At 45.3% G+C, this 18,527-nt stretch overlaps 1 protein-coding gene across 1 annotated transcript; it reads left to right on the top strand.

Annotated features, from left to right (window-relative positions):
• Window positions 1-4,302: 4,302 nt before the first annotated feature.
• On the top strand, window positions 4,303-17,341 carry UBL7 (ubiquitin like 7). Its single transcript, XM_053465167.1, has 12 exons — window positions 4,303-4,429; window positions 10,156-10,306; window positions 11,339-11,532; window positions 11,820-11,939; window positions 14,002-14,084; window positions 14,755-14,839; window positions 15,041-15,098; window positions 15,189-15,319; window positions 15,449-15,498; window positions 16,044-16,211; window positions 16,369-16,491; window positions 16,910-17,341. Exons 3-12 carry the CDS (start codon window positions 11,367-11,369, stop codon window positions 17,045-17,047), a joined length of 1,122 nt encoding a protein of 373 aa, XP_053321142.1. The 5' UTR covers window positions 4,303-4,429; window positions 10,156-10,306; window positions 11,339-11,366; the 3' UTR covers window positions 17,048-17,341.
• The last annotated feature ends 1,186 nt before the right edge of the window (window positions 17,342-18,527 follow it).

The raw sequence follows: 18,527 nt of genomic DNA, 5'->3' as shown, positions 1-18,527 counted from the left end.
GAGGCAAACAATGAGCCAGGGGCCATGACATACACACGGGCACACACCCAACCGACCAACATCTCGTCACCCTGGTAAGGGCTGCATAGGCAAGAGGAAACCATGACAGAAGTCGGTAGCAGAAAGAAGAGAAAGGGAAAAGGCTTCCCGACCGTCATGCCTAGGCAGGCAAAAGACTCCCGAAGGAGGAGAGAGGGTGCAGCAGAGATTAAAAGCCCAAGAGGGGCTAGCAGAAGTGAGCAATCGTGCGCGGGCCAACCTGGGAACCGGAGACCAGGAAACGTGCAACAGGTAAGCTTCACAACCCGTCACCCAGGCAAGGGCCGCAGAATAAAGAGGGAATCATGACAGAAATCGGGAGCAAAAAGAAAGGAAAAGGAAAGGGCGTCCCGATCGTCATGGCTAGACAGCAAAACAACTCCCGAAGGAGGAGAAAAAAGGCAGCAGAAACGAAATGCTAAATAAAGGCTAACGGAAGCGTAAAACGGTAAGCCGGTACCGTGCGAGGCAGAACCAGGCACACGACAAACAAAAACACAAATCAATAAGAAAATAAGAAAAAAAGGGGGGCTAAATCTAAGACCGAAAAATGAAAAGGTCGTCTCTCACACGAACCCAGCGAACAGTTCAAGCACCAGACAAGCCGGTACCGGCAACGTCCCCAAGGAGAGAGAGGAGACACGCTAGCGATCTAAGAGTAACAGCCGACCGTAGACGAACAAAGAGTCCTCCAAGACGGTAGCGAGCTGCGATGCTCAGCCGGAGACCATTCCTCGAAGCGTAGCCGGGAGATGAGAAGGGTCGCGAGAAGGAGTCCGGAGGGGCATGAGCAGAAGGTACCACAGCAGCGGCGGCCCAGGAAAAAGTCCAGCAGGAAACACCAAGGTAAGCTTACGGGACAAACATGGTGAGCGTCACTCCGGTCTGGGTCTACGGCGCCTCTGGGGTCCGGCGGTCCAGTCGCGCGTGGAATCACTCAGTTTAGGCGGTAGAGGAAAAGAAAATTCCCAATCAGGAATAGGGACAGCAGGGAGGCCCAGCTTCTCCAGCAGACCCGGTACATCCTCAGCCCGACGGACGATGAAGCGGTTCGGTCCCTTGCGAACCATCAGAGAGAACGGGAACCCCCACTGATAAGGGATGGCAGCCTCCCGGAGAGCAGCGGTAAGTGGCCTGAGCATCCGACGGTACTGAAGGGTGATGGGAGACAGGTCAGGAAATATTTGTATGGCGTGACCATCCCATTCCAAAGAGCCGGCCTTGCGGCACGCGGCAAGTATGGCATCCTTGACAGCATAGTCCGTAAGACCGCACACAATGTCTCTAGGCGGGCGGTCGTCAGGCTGTTTAGGGCGAAGAACCCGATTAATCCGGTCGAATCTAATCACCGCATCCTCAGGTTGCTGCAGTAGGCTGTTAAAAAGGGCACTGGTCACCGTTGAAATTTCAGGCCCAGCAACAAACTCCGGGATCCCGCGCACTCGCAAATTAGAGCGGCAGCCCCAGTTGTCAAGGTCTTCGACCTTTTGCATCAGTCGGGCAATAGTCGTAGCCTGTAGATGAAGTTGTTCCGAAGCAGCATCCACTGCCGAGCGGGTAGAGACCGCATCATTTTCAAGGACGGAGACTCTGTCGCCCATGCTTTGGAGATCCCGTTTGATCTCCGCGAGATCTGCTTTCAGCGGTGCATGAGCGTCCCGAATAATAGAAATAAGATCCGCTTTGTTAGGAAGATCCTTCAGGGAGTCGCGCCAACCGTCACCATCTCGATTCGCCCGCAGATGCAGCGGATCCTGGCCGGATTCAGATGGCAGATCCGAGGCCAAGCTACCAGGGCTGCCAGGTGGTGAGGGAAAAGAAAAAGAAAAAGATGCCAGGTGGTGAGGCCTTCTCCAGTGAATCACGAGAATCCGCGTCCTGTAAATTATGGAAGAAGGACTTCACGGAGGTAGGTAGCGGTCGACCCTTCGGTTGAGAAGGCTTAGGAGTAGCGATAGCCTTCGAATATTTCCCCATTTTCCACAAAAAAACGCTGTTTGGAGCTTATTAATGCAGTGGGCCACCGGAGCTAGCAAGTCAAGCGTCCATTTTGGTCGGCTGTCAAACCACGCCCCCCATGTATTATTATTATTATTATTATTGTGTAACCCCCCCCTATATTTCTGTTACTAGACAAAAATCTTTCACTTCCCAAATCTGTTCAGTTGTCTAATTAAAAGGACACTCTAGATGTCATATGCACATTTTAGTAGCTGTCCCCTTTATTTTTATTATTGTTTTCTCATTCTTATAACTTCTTGGAAGCAAAGACCCCATATGCATTTGCATCATTCTCTGTACCACAGTATCTTGGCTGTGCCACTGTGCATTGTTCAAAATGTCTTGGTATGTACCCTTCAGCAAACTAAGGCATTTTGGACAATGCTATGCTTCCACGTTTTTGGGAACAGTTTGGGGAAGGTCCTTTTCTATTCCAGCATGACTGTACCCCAGTGCACAAAGCAAGGTCTATAAAGACATGGTTGGAGGTTTGGTGTGGAAGAACTTGACCGGCTCGCACAGAGCTTTGACCTCAACCCCATTGAACACCTTTGGGATGAACTGGAACAGAGGTTGCAAATCAGGTCTTCTCGCCCAACGTCTTTGCCTGACCTGACAAATGCTCTACTGGATGAATGGGCAAACATTCCCACAGAAACTCTCCAAAATCTTGTGGAAAGCCTTCCCAGAAGAGTGGAAAGTGTTATAGCTGCGATGGGAGGGGGCAACTACATATTAATGTCTATGTATTTGATGTGCGGTCATAAAAGTCCCTGTTGGTGTAATGGTCTGGTGTCCCAATACGTTTGTCCATATAGCGAATGTTGACCCACACGGACAATGAAGCACGCAAGATTCCCCTCAATGACCGTTCCCGTAAAATAATTAAACCAAAAACGGTACCATTCTAATAAATTTCCTTGCTGTGGGTATCAATCTTGATTTAAAGTATAATTCCCCGATTGTGCTCGTTTTCGGCATAGCCCCACCATGCTGTGCTTTACACTCTGGCAGGGACCCAGCGGTTCTAAAAGCTGCCAAGTATTAAAAAAAACACACTTCCTAAAGTGGCTGTATTTGCAGGCTGATGGGCTGTGCTTTATCCCTTGGCCCCATGTCATAACAAGAAGTAAATAAAGCAAAGGTCATCCTATCCAGAAGTGTAAGTTACTTCATTTGGGTTTAGACGTTGCCTCTATTCTTTGTTTTAACTGGAGTCATTTTGACTATTAATAATAACATTTATGTCATATTTACAAACTTTAAGTAACCTACTGTTACACTCCAACTGGTATCGTATTGTTTTGCTACAATCTTAATTTAGTCTTTAACACTGTACCAAGTTTTATTCACCATATTGGCGTGAGTGACTGGTACCAACATTCCAAAGTTAATTGCTTACATTGTACATACTTATGCGTGAAAAGAACAATAACGCGTTCTTCAGTGAGAGTTTTTGCACGTCAGCGAGAAACACCTCTCCAGAACTTGGTGATTACACTCTTCAGATACATGGAAAAAGAATAGAATTTATTGGATAACAATGGAATGCATATACTGCAGCCAGATTCCTCACAGCCTTTGATCAACGACCAGGGGATTTATGAGGACTCTTCATCTTTTCAAAAATCTCAATGGCCCTGAGCCTCACTCCATTTGAACGTGGCTGAACATTTTGGAACAGTTCTGAAAGATGCAGTCGAGTGTCAGAGATGGCAGATATTCATGAGAAACTTTACTTGGACTTATCCCAGAAGTATTGAAAGACATGGAATTTGACACTAATTTGTTTCAGAATCTGTCAGTGTCTTATTAAAACAGACTAAGGGGTGTGAGGGAGGCCTGGGGAGGACATACTGACTTCTTTTGGACTTCTTACTGTACATACATTGCATTTTACTGTAGGCTACCAGCAGATGATTCTTATTTGTTTTATAGAGCACCATCACATTCCATAGCGCTGTACAAATGGTTATTTTTCCATCCCATAAATTAAAGACAGTACCATTGCAGAGAAGGGAAAGTCCTTGCAATGGGGGTTCTTTAGGCGCTGTAGGGTCTCAATTTTAAAATGCAAAGACGTTTCTTGTAAAAAAAAATAAGATACTTGATCACGTTAAATGGGTTACTTACTGGGTTAGGTATCCCGTACCAAAAAGTGTGATTTATTCTTAGTATCCGTACCGCATGTGCTCTGTTATAATTTTAGGGAGTCAATGGAGCTCATTGATATAAGAGCCTTACATCCATTGCTGCATTAGAACACGTATGCGGTTAGCTTTTGGGGCACTTTTTCCGGACTTGGTTATATGTTTAGTTATTTTTGGACTGCTAACTGTAAACGTCCAGCGCGGTACACGTTTATGTACACTATACAGTGTCCCGTTCGGTGCATGTATAAACAAACGGTTGCGACTAGTTCCTATCCGGTAGAAGGACCATGTCCTTTACAGGGATAGGAAATAAATTGCTCAGTGTGTGTGAGCTATTTTCTATCCAGCTAAATTACCTTTTGCTCCATCGTGGCCAGGTCCTGTTAATGGATAGGAACTAGATGGTTCGTGGTGAGAAATCTAGTTACCATCCAGCTTAAGGACCCTTATCTCTCCAGCTCACACAGGTCCCTTAAAGGGATAGGAACTAGACGGTTCATAGTAAGAAATCTAGTTTCCATCCAGCTAAAGGACTTTTATACCTTCAGCTAACAATGGTCCTTTACAAGGATAACAATCCCTAGTTCCTATACTGCAAAGGGACTCGTATCTCCAGCTCACACAGGTCCCTTAAAGGGATAGGAACTAGACGGTTCATAGTAAGAAATCTAGTTTCCATCCAGCTAAAGGACTTTTATACCTTCAGGTAACAATGGTCCTTTACAAGGATAACAATCCCTAGTTCCTATACTGCAAAGGGACTCATATCTCCAGCTCACACAGGTCCCTTACAGGGATAGGAACTAGACAGTTCATAGTGAGGAATCTAGTTTCCATCCAGCTAAAGGACTTTTATACCTTCAGGTAACAATGGTCCTTAACAAGGATACAATATCTAGTTCTAATACCGCAAAGGGACTCATATCTCCAGCTAACGCAGGTCCCTTACAGGGATAGGAACTAGACGGTTCATAGTGAGAAATCTAGTTTCCATCCAGCTAAAGGACTTTCATACTAAGGATAACAATCCCTAGTTCTTATACTGCAAAGGAACTCATATCTCTTGCTTACACAGGTCCCTTACAGGGATAGAAACTAGACGGTTTACGGTGAAAAATCTAGTTTCTATCCACACAGGTCCCTTACAGGAATAGGAACTAGACAGTTCATAGTGAGAAATCTTGTTTCCATGGTCAAAAAGGCAAGAAACAAAAAGGCAGAAACATTGTCTATTAGATTTTATTTAATCTAACCCGGTTTCATAACATACCCATAGATATTCCTAATAATAATTGTTGTGTTAATGGGTACCGACGTGTCCTTTTTATGACTCCAATTGTCTTCCATCTGTCCTGGATTCACACCTTAACCCTGTGGGGTCCCTAATCACCTGAGCAGGAGAAAGACACAACCAATGGAGCTTTTCTTGGATATTATCCCTTGTGTATGGCAGTCCGACGCACACAGCTGAGCTGTTCCCACTACCTTTGCACTTGTCCGCTGCACAATACTCGGTGGGCAACACCTTATGCCTGGCTCCTATTCCAAAAAGCCACCACCATGAGGACGTAATCTATTAATCTACCCATGTCACTAAAAAGTTAATGTTTTGTGAGTGGTTGACATAGACTGTAGAAGAAGAAAACAGTATAAACATCTAGTTAAAGATAAAAAACAAACAAAAAAAAAACCTGATTATTTATTGCAATTCCAGATATATTACATGCGTTATGTTCATTTAATTATTCGTGAACATATATTATTATTATTACTATTATTTTGAAACATATACAGCTGTTGCTTTATTTTCTCACATTCTCATATACATCGTGAAGGTCTCAATTACAGACATGGCATTTAGTCTATAACAAATGTGTCTATTCACTAAAAAATGATGTGCAGGAGAGTTGAGCGGAGGTGCGAGAGACGCACTCACTGGAACAGAGAGAGACAAAGCGAGACACACTCGCTGGCACAGAGAGAGACAGCGAGACACACTCACTGGCACAGAGAGAGAGACAGTCTGAGACACTCACTGGCACAGAGAGAGAGACAGTCTGAGACACTCACTGGCACAGAGAGAGAGACAGTCTGAGACACTCACTGGCACAGAGAGAGAGACAGTCTGAGACACTCACTGGCACAGAGAGAGAGACAGTCTGAGACACTCACTGGCACAGAGAGAGAGAGAGAGTCTGAGACACTCACTGGCACAGAGAGAGAGAGAGTCTGAGACACTCACTGGCACAGAGAGAGAGAGAGAGAGAGAGAGAGAGTCTGAGACACTCACTGGCACAGAGAGAGAGAGAGACACTCACTGGCACAGAGAGAGAGCCTGAGACACTCACTGGCACAGAGAGAGAGCCTGAGACACTCACTGGCACAGAGAGAGTCTGAGACACTCACCGGCACAGAGAGAGTCTGAGACACTCACCGGCACAGAGAGAGTCTGAGACACTCACCGGCACAGAGAGAGTCTGAGACACTCACCGGCACAGAGAGAGTCTGAGACACTCACTGGCACAGAGAGAGTCTGAGACACTCACTGGCACAGAGAGAGTCTGAGACACTCACCGGCACAGAGAGTCTGAGACACTCACCGGCACAGAGAGAGAGAGACACTCACCGGCACAGAGAGAGAGCCTGAGACACTCACCGGCACAGAGAGAGTCTGAGACACTCACCGGCACAGAGAGAGTCTGAGACACTCACCGGCACAGAGAGAGTCTGAGACACTCACCGGCACAGAGAGAGTCTGAGACACTCACCGGCACAGAGAGAGTCTGAGACACTCACCGGCACAGAGAGAGTCTGAGACACTCACCGGCACAGAGAGAGTCTGAGACACTCACCGGCACAGAGAGAGTCTGAGACACTCACCGGCACAGAGAGAGTCTGAGACACTCACCGGCACAGAGAGAGTCTGAGACACTCACCGGCACAGAGAGAGTCTGAGACACTCACCGGCACAGAGAGAGTCTGAGACACTCACCGGCACAGAGAGAGTCTGAGACACTCACCGGCACAGAGAGAGTCTGAGACACTCACCGGCACAGAGAGAGTCTGAGACACTCACCGGCACAGAGAGAGTCTGAGACACTCACCGGCACAGAGAGAGTCTGAGACACTCACCGGCACAGAGAGAGAGAGACACTCACCGGCACAGAGAGAGAGAGACACTCACTGGCACAGAGAGAGAGAGACACTCACTGGCACAGAGAGAGAGAGACACTCACTGGCACAGAGAGAGAGAGACACTCACTGGCACAGAGAGAGAGAGACACTCACTGGCACAGAGAGAGAGAGAGAGAGAGAGAGAGAGACACTCACTGGCACAGAGAGAGAGAGAGAGAGAGAGAGAGAGAGAGAGACACTCACTGGCACAGAGAGAGTCTGAGACACTCACTGGTACAGAGAGAGAGAGAGACACTCACTGGCACAGAGAGAGAGAGAGAGAGAGAGACACTCACTGGCACAGAGAGAGAGAGACACTCACTGGCACAGAGAGAGAGAGACACTCACTGGCACAGAGAGAGAGAGACACTCACTGGCACAGAGAGAGAGAGACACTCACTGGCACAGAGAGAGAGAGAGAGAGAGAGAGAGAGAGAGAGAGAGACTCACTGGCACAGAGAGAGAGAGACACTCACTGGCACAGAGAGAGAGAGACACTCACTGGCACAGAGAGAGACACTCACTGGCACAGAGAGAGAGAGAGACACTCACTGGCACAGAGAGAGAGAGAGACTCACTGGCGCAGAGAGAGACACTCACTGGCACAGAGAGAGACACACTGGCACAGAGAGAGACACACTCACTGGCACAGAGAGAGAGAGAGAGAGAGACACTCGCTGGCACAGAGAGAGAGAGACACTCACTGGCACAGAGAGAGAGAGTCTGAGACACTCACTGGTACAGAGACACACTGGCACAGAGAGAGACACACTCACTGGCACAGAGAGAGAGAGAGACACTCGCAGGCACAGAGAGAGAGAGAGAGACACTCGCAGGCACAGAGAGAGAGAGAGACACTCGCAGGCACAGAGAGAGAGAGACACTCGCAGGCACAGAGAGAGAGAGAGACACTCGCTGGCACAGAGAGAGAGAGAGACACTCGCTGGCACAGAGAGAGAGAGACACTCGCTGGCACAGAGAGAGAGAGACACTCACTGGCACAGAGAGAGAGAGACACTCACTGGCACAGAGAGAGAGAGAGACACACACTGGCACAGAGAGAGAGAGAGACACACACTGGCACAGAGAGAGACACACACTGGCACAGAGAGAGACACACTCACTGGCACAGAGAGAGACACACTCACTGGCACAGAGAGAGACACACTCACTGGCACAGAGAGAGACACACTCACTGGCACAGAGAGAGACACACTCACTGGCACAGAGAGAGACACACTCACTGGCACAGAGAGAGAGAGTCTTAGACACTCACTGGCACAGAGAGAGAGACACTCGCTGGCACAGAGAGAGAGAGACACTCACTGGCATAGAGAGAGAGAGTCTGAGACACTCACTGGTACAGAGAGAGTCTGAGACACTCCCTGGCACAGAGAGACAGACACTCACTGGCACAGAGAGAGAGAGAGACAGTCACTGGCACAGAGAGAGAGAGAGACAGTCACTGGCACAGAGAGAGAGAGAGACAGTCACTGGCACAGAGAGAGAGAGAGAGAGAGAGAGAGAGACAGTCACTGGCACAGAGAGAGAGAGAGAGAGAGAGAGAGACAGTCACTGGCACAGAGAGAGAGAGAGACAGTCACTGGCACAGAGAGAGAGAGAGAGAGAGAGAGACACTCACTGGCACAGAGAGAGAGAGAGACACTCACTGGCACAGAGAGAGAGACACTCACTGGCACAGAGAGAGAGAGAGACACTCACTGGCACAGAGAGAGAGACACTCACTGGCACAGAGAGAGAGACACTCACTGGCACAGAGAGAGAGAGTCTGAGAAACTCACTGGTACAGAGAGAGTCTGAGACACTCACTGGCACAGAGAGACAGACACTCACTGGCACAGAGAGAGAGAGAGACACTCACTGGCACAGAGAGAGAGAGAGACACTCACTGGCACAGAGAGAGAGAGAGACACTCACTGGCACAGAGAGAGAGAGAGAGAGACACTCACTGGCACAGAGAGAGAGAGAGAGAGACACTCACTGGCACAGAGAGAGAGAGAGAGAGACACTCACTGGCACAGAGAGAGAGAGACACTCACTGGCACAGAGAGAGAGAGACACTCACTGGCACAGAGAGAGAGAGACACTCACTGGCACAGAGAGAGAGAGACACTCACTGGCACAGAGAGAGAGAGACACTCACTGGCACAGAGAGAGAGAGACACTCACTGGCACAGAGAGAGAGACAGAGAGAGAGACACACACACACTCTGACAGAGAGAGAGACACGCTGACACAGAGAGAGAGACACGCTGACACAGAGAGAGAGACACGCTGACACAGAGAGAGAGACACGCTGACAGAGAGAGAGACACGCTGACACAGAGAGAGAGACACGCTGACACAGAGAGACAGAGACACACGCTGACACAGAGAGAGACACACGCTGACCCAGAGAGAGACACACGCTGACCCAGAGAGAGACACACGCTGACCCAGAGAGAGACACACACACACACTGACACAGAGAGACACACACACACTGACACAGAGAGAGAGACACACAATGAGAGAGGGAATTATTTCACGGATTCAAGTTTTCTTCTGCCTCCATAATATTCTGTATTTGCAGGAGTTCTGTTAAAGCTTCATCCTCACATCCCATGTTATTGAAAAAGAAACAGCAGCACAGCTCATTTGCAGTCATTTGCACGTCCCGCGTTGCCGCTGCCGCTTCTTCTTCTTCCTGTAGTTCTTTGTACCATGTGACCAAACAGTCACATGGTCTGCTGACATCACCAGAGTCCTTCTACTGGGTAGGAACTAGCCGCTACCATAAACAAACACGCAGCTTTCACGTCACCGGACCCGGGCTTTCCGGTCACGCAAGGTACCGTGGGAAGTGTAGTTCTCATCAACTGTGTTGCCGAGTCACTTCCGGAACGAATGGTAAACAGAAGAAAGGGGTAAACACTGAGGTGTGTATTTTCGCTCTGTAAAATCATCCAGCTTCCACATATATTCACGTTCGCGGTTGTTTGGTGTGTTTTTTTGTGTGCATTAATCTAATACTTCTGTGAGCCGTCTCTAAGTCTAATGGCGTGTGTAGCCTGTGAGCTGAACGTTAGTGCCAGTTACCGGCGTGCTCTCCACAGTGCTGTATCTGTTTATTAATACATTTTGCCACGGTCCTATAAGTGTCTGTAAACGCTATGTCCTCATGTAGGGCCCATGAGTCCTGCACCTTCACAAGGCAGCCATTATCACATGGCACATTGTCAGTGCTGTGCCTCCTTGTCAAAGGGTACTCCTGTCAGCACTTTGCAGTGTTGTTGAAGTGCCCACCAGCTCCGTCCCTGGGTTTTCGCAGGGCTGATAACACTGTCACTGTGTCTTTAGCACTGTGTCATGGTTGTCGTAGAGCCCATTAGCGCTGCGCTTTGGTTTTTGCAGACCATGTAAGGAAAATGTCTTTGTTGTTGTAGTCACAATTAGCGCTGTGCTTTGGCGCTGTGGCCCCTTTTGCAATGCAACTGTTTGCGTTAACTTGTTAGCGCAGTGCTTTGTTGCGTCAACATTGTTTGGTGTTGTTTGTCAGTGAAGCCTGGCTATTGATACGCGTATCCAGGTTTTACACATTATATATATTCAATATACAATAGCAAATTAAGTGTACAGCTGTTTACAGGACAGTTATATATGAATGCATACATAGACATCTTAAACCCAGAAGCCTCTACTGTACTGTGACTGTTTAGCCTCTCATGTTATGGCCTTGTGTGACATTACTTGAGATGTTGTCTTCATGTCTAGCTCTTGTGCCCTATAAACATGCGCATTATCATGGTCCATGACAAGGGAACCTCTTTGGTGTTGGTTACAGTGTTTGAGCTCATTGATTACTGTTTTTCTATGCGGCACATGATCATGTATACCTCCAACAAGACTTTTATTTTGTAACCAGCTCTGTTCCCTAGGCTGTGCTGATGGGCTTTCATTTTTTCCCCCAGAAGTCACAAGGTCAGAGCTTGTTTCAAGATGTCTGAGCTTCACATCTGCGTTCAGCTGGCAGACCAACCTCTGTCCCCCAAATCCATTGTGCATCTTCCACGGCAGACCTCCACTGGTGGGCATACAGTATCGGCGGTTAAACAACTCATTACTGCCACGATGCCGGAGGCGCTTCCCGACCCAGAGCTAATTGGTGAGAGCTGTCTTTTGCCGCACCTACTTCAAATACTTTCAAGATGCAGATATTATCTGAAATCTCCAAATATCTATTATCTAAAAGTGTCTAATAACTGAACTCTTTTATAGGTTATTAGTAGTGTTATCGGTCTACCCAAACGGTGCATTTTTTTTGTAATGATGCGTTCCTTTCCTTAATGTCCCTTTGCTAGTCCAACATTACCGATAGTTATAGATAACTCCTTTCTTTGTAGTGCCTCTGCATAACCATCTATGGCTTTTTCTTTTAAATATTTGGCACAGATCTCATTCACTGTGGACGACGTCTCAAAGATGACCAGACTTTAGAATTTTATGGTGTCCAGTCAGGAAGTACAGTACATATACTGCGTAGAGCGTGGCCAGAACCCCCACCTAGACCTGGTAAGTAGTCAAGAAAAAACTTGAAGGGTGGCAAGATATAATGGCAGGGCTTCGTTTACACAAAACACTCCCTTATGACAAATAGCCTTCAATCCTGCAGAGAAGCTTCCAGGGTCAGCAATTAGGCTATTTTGCCAGCATAGCGGAAAAACTGATTTTATTATTAATATATGTACTAATGCTACAAGCTGGTTGCAGAATATTAATCTGGAGTCTAGCAGGCCCACAAGTAACCCTCTTAAACGTGTAAAGCTGATTTTAGAATGGTCATGATGTTGGACAGAAAGCAACCCAGGGAAATGCAGTTTCTGTTGACATGCCACAGCTAATGAAAGCCACACGTTCATTTGGCTTATAATGGCTTATTAATAATGCAGCAAAAAACAATGGATGCTATCCTTCACCAGACTGAAGTGATATACCGTGTTCAGATTGGAAACTTGTATTGATTCCATCTGGTCTGCATGCTGTGTATAGGGCACTGTGAAAGCCTCTGTGGACAGAGGCATAATATACCGTATTTGCTTGATTATAAGACGACCCCCCAAAATCTGAATATTAATTTAGGGGAAAAAAAAGAAAAAGCCTGAATATAAGACGACCCTATAGGAAAAAAGTATTACCAGTAAATGTTAATTCATGTAAACTATTTTTTTTAAATAAAAGCTATGATTGAGAAAAATATATTTTGTTTTTATTCCCTTTTATTTTCCAATCTGCCCCCAGGCTTGCCACTCTGCCCCAGAAATGCCTTATACCCCTATATGCCACTGTGCCCCATGATATGCCTTTTAACCCTCTAAATACCACTGTGCCCCATGATATGCCTGTTAATCCTCTATATGCCACTGTGCCCAATTAAATGCCTTTTGATCCCCTATGTGCCACTCTGCCTCCAAAAATGCCTTATACCCCTGTATGCCACTCTGGCGTTTAGGGGGTTAAAAGGCATATTATGGGGCAGAATGGCGTATAGAGGGTTAAAAAGGCATTTCTGGAGGCAGAGTGGCATTAAAGGAGTTAAAAGGCATTCATAGAGCACTCTGCCTACAGAAATGCCTTATGCCCCCCATTTAACACTCCCCCGCCCACCCAAACTTACTGTTGCTTCTGACTCCCCGGTGTGTCGTCCGGGCAGCGGAGGAGAGTTCCCCGCACTTCTGTGTCAGTGAGGAGAGTTCCCCGCACTTCTGTGTCAGTGAGGAGAGTTCCCCGCACTTCTGTGTCAGTGAGGAGAGTTCCCCGCACTTCTGTGTCAGTGAGGAGAGTTCCCCGCACTTCTGTGTCAGTGAGGAGAGTTCCCCGCACTTCTGTGTCAGTGAGGAGAGTTCCCTGCACTTCTGTGTCAGTGAGGAGAGTTCCCCGCACCTCCTTCAGGCTGCGGCAGAAGTTTGGGGGGGCATAAGACAGGAGGATCCAGGTCCCCTGCAGCGCTGCGGGGGATCTGGATCTTAGTCTCATAGTCAGACCTATTTGAGGTCTGATAATAAGACGACCCAGATTATAAAACGAGGGGCCTTTTTCAGAGCATTTGCATCTCCAAAGTTAAATCTAACTTCTTGGACAATGATACTAGAAACAAAAATACTTGCCTAGAAATATCAGATTTGAGTGGGACGGGACTTATTACCTGGGCATTTATTTACATTTTCAGTAGCAGTTTTAATATTTAAAGACCTAGACAGCAAGTTAAGCTGTCAGATCTTCAGGGGTTGCAGGAAAGTTACTTTCAAGTTCTTGACTTTAGTGTGCGGTGTGAATGCCTAACCAGGCTGAGCTTCTGCAAGAAGGACTTGGGTGGCTTTCTATGAAGGATAGTTAATATTGTGAGAAAATACATTTCTGATCTGAATATAAGCAGGCATTGCTTTGCCCATCTACGTTTCTGTAGTTGGATTTCTGCCATTGCAGTAGTAGCACATCTTTGCCAAACTCACGCTTGGTAATAAAAGCATTTATGCTTTGTGATGTAGATATGTTTTTATCTCTTCATTGCACAGCTTGAATGTAGCATATCTCATAAGATCCTAGTTCAACATTTCTTCTTTCCATCCCCTACTAGAGCCAGTAGACAAAGTTGCAGCCGGCCGTGAGTTCCGTGCTCTACACACAGCTCTACACACTAGTTCTGCCTACCGTGACGCGGTGAGTATCCCCACCTAGCTTGTATGCGTATATTCATGCATTCATTCATGTATGTATGAGTAGTGAAAAACATCCTTCTAAATATCAAAGAGTTTGTAACAAAGGTTGATGTTACATTTGGGAACCTTGATTTTCTTAAGTGCTTGGAGAGATGAATTCTAAACTTCAGGGTTGTGCCAAATTTAGAATAAAATATTGGCGTAAAAATAGGTTTGTGGGGATCTGCTTACTCTGGGTTAGGGTTTTACTACGTTTGAGGATACTAGGTCATCTGATTTCTAGCAGGTAATTGTAAGTCTGAAAGTGTGGACTGATTTTAAATAAGGGAGGATACAGTGATGAAAATTTTGCTGGTTCAGGCTACAGAAAGTTAATCAGTCACATTTTTTACTTGGGCATGATGAATGAACGAATACTAGCTGTAGTCACCAGGTGGCAGCGTAAGACTAACTGTAGAGCGAGGGCATTATGAATATATGACCAGGAAGTCTTTTGATTAGACAAGATTCAAAAGCAGTCTTCAAATTACTTAATCTTTTCTAAATACATAATTGTCTCAATTTATGTTTTTTGGCATTGCTCTCGCATTTCTCACAATTCCTCTCATCTTTGAGCATGTTATTCTATTTTTTTTATTATTATTATTATTATTATTATTATTATTGCATAGGTGTTCAAGCTGCTTGGGAGCCGGGAGTCCTTGGAACAGATAGTTGTGGCCACCCCAGGCCTAAGCTCTGACCCTGTGGCTATGGGTAAGTTAAACCATTAACAATAGTTGGAATGACAAATCATGAGCCGTTAAGATTATCAGGGAAACATCCACGGAACAGTAGTGTAGATTCATTGGTGACAAAGGGAAATAAATCATAGTTGTCAAATGCTTGAATTAATGACACAGTTAAAGTAGATTGAGAAGAATGCGATTTGAATCTAAACCCCTCTGTCCTCTCCAGGTGTTCTGCAAGATAAAGATCTGTTTACGGTTTTTACTGACCCCAGTATGCTGGACACGTGAGTACATCACCACAATGGATTTGTCACATACTCCTAACCAATGGAAAACGAACATTTGAAACAATTGTCTTTTTTTCTTTTTGTCAGGTTAGTGGCTTCTCATCCTGCTCTGGTTAATGCAATTATATTGATTCTACATTCAGTGAGTGGCTCCTCTGCTTTGCCACCATCAGATGGTGCAGCTCACACAGTCCCCCCTGCCACCCTGCACATGCCAGGTGAGAGCCATGAAACAATACTCAGGTGGTAACACAATGTTTCCTCATCACAGTCTAATTTCCCTCCTTATAAAAAAAAATCTCATAATATAATGGCTCTAATAATTTACTCTTCTCTTTTTTTCTAAGGTGGCTTCCTGTTTGATGGACTCTCTGATGACGATGAAGATTTTCCTCAGGTAAGATGATGTGGTGTTTTAGTCAAAACAAATGTGCATATTCACCCTACATCTGATGGAAATACTTCAAGAAGGTCTTCGAAGCTTATGTGACTCTACATCTTTTTAGCAAATCAAGAGTATCACGAACTTCTACAGTTTCTGTGGTCCACATGATTTGTTCAGCAATATACATTTTGTATCCGTTCCTGATACTAGTGCCAAAGTTATTTCTTTTCACTGTGGTGATATGACAAATCAAATGGAAACATGGTTTTGGAATTTGTTTGGAATTGCCTCTCATCTTGAATATGCTGTTATGTTTTTGGCATTTGTTTTTATAAGAAAGATAAGATACCTGGATGAAGAGGGGTGATAACAAAATACATAAGGTCCTGGAGAATTATTTTAATGTGTAGATGTTTACAGCTGAAATTCTGGCAAAATTAAAGATTATACTTGCTGTAAATAACTCAAATAACTAACTAGAGCTTCTAAAATTGATTTAATTGCACTTTAACCAGGATCTTATTTTGATGTTTCTGTTGAACCGTGTTCTGTTTCAGGCCTCCCGATCTGGCCCCTCCAGTAGCACTTCTGGGACTCGCCCAGCTTCTCTTGGCTATACTGGTGCAGCAGGTCCTCGTCCCATCACACAGAGCGAGCTGGCCACAGCACTTGCACTTGCAAGTACCCCTGAGAGTAGCTCTCACACTCCCACTCCCGGAACGCAGGTCAGAGAAATATTTCCAATTACAGATAACTTTCTGTTGAATACATGCATCTATTTTTTTACTTGCAAAATCTTACTGTAGTGTCTTATCAGATCAATAATCATTAATCTTGCCTTTTTAAACTGAAACCGTATAACAGTAGATATTTCTTCTACAGGGTCACTCATCTGGAACATCCCCAATGTCATCCAGTGTCCAGTCAGGAACACCAATCACCAATGATTTGTTCAGTCAAGCCCTCCAGCATGCACTACAAGCATCAAGCCAAACATCACTGCAGGTGAGTACTAGTTGTCTGTGGCTTGGCAGGTGTCTTACCACACGTGGGGCAGTCTCCCTGATGGTGACATTGCTTGAGTCTTACTCTTGGATAATTTAAACCAACTTGTTAGATTTATATATCTGTAGCTGCAATATAAGATGTTCAACCGCAGGATTGGATTAGTTATAGTATATTCTCTGTTTAGCAACAATAATATATATTACTATAAGTTACATTTTATTTGACATTATCCACTTCTGATGTCCCACTCACATACCAATTATGTGCACTGGTATACGTTGCCATTCCCACTTACAGTGTAATGGAGTGGTCAGTGTCAATGAATGAATATCTCTGCATTACAGCAGATAACCTATTTGTATACTTTTTCATTATTAGAATTTTGAATCCAATTTCTTTCTTAATTCTCTGTTAGACTCAATGGCAGCCGCAGCTCCAGCAGCTGCGTGACATGGGCATCCGCGATGAAGACCTCAGCTTAAGGGCCTTACAGGCTACCGGAGGAGATATACAAGCCGCCCTGGAACTCATCTTTGCTGGTGGCGCCCTCTAAACTAATTTAGAATTATTTATAAAACTCTTACGTTACAAAATCTTCAGTGCATCCAACAGAGGGGGCTGGATGGGAAGTAGGAAACTGGTCTGTGTGTACATTCCTGGCTCTAATTCTATTTATTATGATTACTTTAGATAAAGAGTATTTCCCAGTTAAAACTCAAGCAGTCCTGTACAAGGACATCTCATAATGGACATTGTTCTGTTACCTTCAGTTTTGAATATGTATTTTATGTGTCTGCTGCACCATATCTGCATATGCAAATAATCATCATCCTTTCGGTTGTGTAAACGTAGACAGTTTTTATGCACATTTATAGTCAAAGTAACACATAAAATGAAAATGTCTAAGAGCATGGTTTCTATTATTTCCATTAGTCGGTGATTAAAGAAGTCTGTACAATTTTGCTATTCACGCGATCTTAGGTACGGGTCTGAATTTTGTGGTACGATTGTTTTTACTTTAGTTTGCATTTCTATCAATACACATGTACCTGGGTGTGCTTATTTTTTACTTGAAGCAAAGTTTTTCCTATAAAAGGAGGAACAACGGTCCATGTAATGTTTCGAGCAGTACATGGACTGTGTGAAACGTGAAGTAGTAAATCTGGGCAAGTTCAAAGCAAATGGAAACCTCCACTTTTTTTTCAAGAACATCCTGCTATGCTCTGGCAACCGGTCAGTAGCGGCTTATATCAACAAGCAATGGAATGGGTACCCAGCAATCCTCTCCTGCTTCGCATGTCCCTCAGGATCTCCTTTTGAGCAGAAGCCTGTTCCATTACCCTGACCATGGTTCACATCAAGGGCCCATTGAACACTCAACTGGATATCTTGAGCAGGAGCAGTCTTCAGAGAACCACGCTCCTGCCCTTTTAGCCTCTTCAGTCAGTTTCCCTACATCTGTTGTCCCTAACGATAGCATTTTTGATGGCCAAAAGTAGTAGACATTTTCCATGTCACTAATGCTGGCCAAATTAACACAGGTGCCCAAGGTTTGAATAAGCCCAGTGATTTAAATAGTATCTTTCTCACTGAGCCCACTATCTCTGTGAAACTTGGAAGGAACAGTAGCTGTACCTGGGTTTCAGTGTATTACAAGGTGGGCAGGTAAGAGAGACAACTTTTTTTTTGTCTCTCTTAAACTTTTAAATTTGCTTTTGTTTTGTACTGGGAACCAGCTTAGCTTGCCAGTCCTTGACTAGTCAGGCGAAGACTGCTGTTTAGTAAGCCTCCCAAATAAGAGTAGTCCCCCCCCCCCCAATAAAAGCTTGAAAACGTATTGGGTCTCAGATCTCCTACCTGCCCTGCAGACCTAAAAGTGTCCTGGCAAATACCCAGGAAAGAATCTGTGTGCAAGTAGCTGGACTTAAAACAATTTTATTCTCCATTTGTGACAATAGAACTTTACAGTTTTTGTTTTGTTGGTAAGGTCTCTGAGATTACTAACCTGTAGGTGTATACTTATTAAAATCTTA

This window comes from Spea bombifrons, chromosome 4, assembly GCF_027358695.1.
Source record: "Spea bombifrons isolate aSpeBom1 chromosome 4, aSpeBom1.2.pri, whole genome shotgun sequence".
Classification (NCBI taxonomy): Eukaryota; Metazoa; Chordata; class Amphibia; order Anura; family Pelobatidae; genus Spea; species Spea bombifrons.
This window is presented reverse-complemented; position numbering and strand designations above follow the sequence as displayed.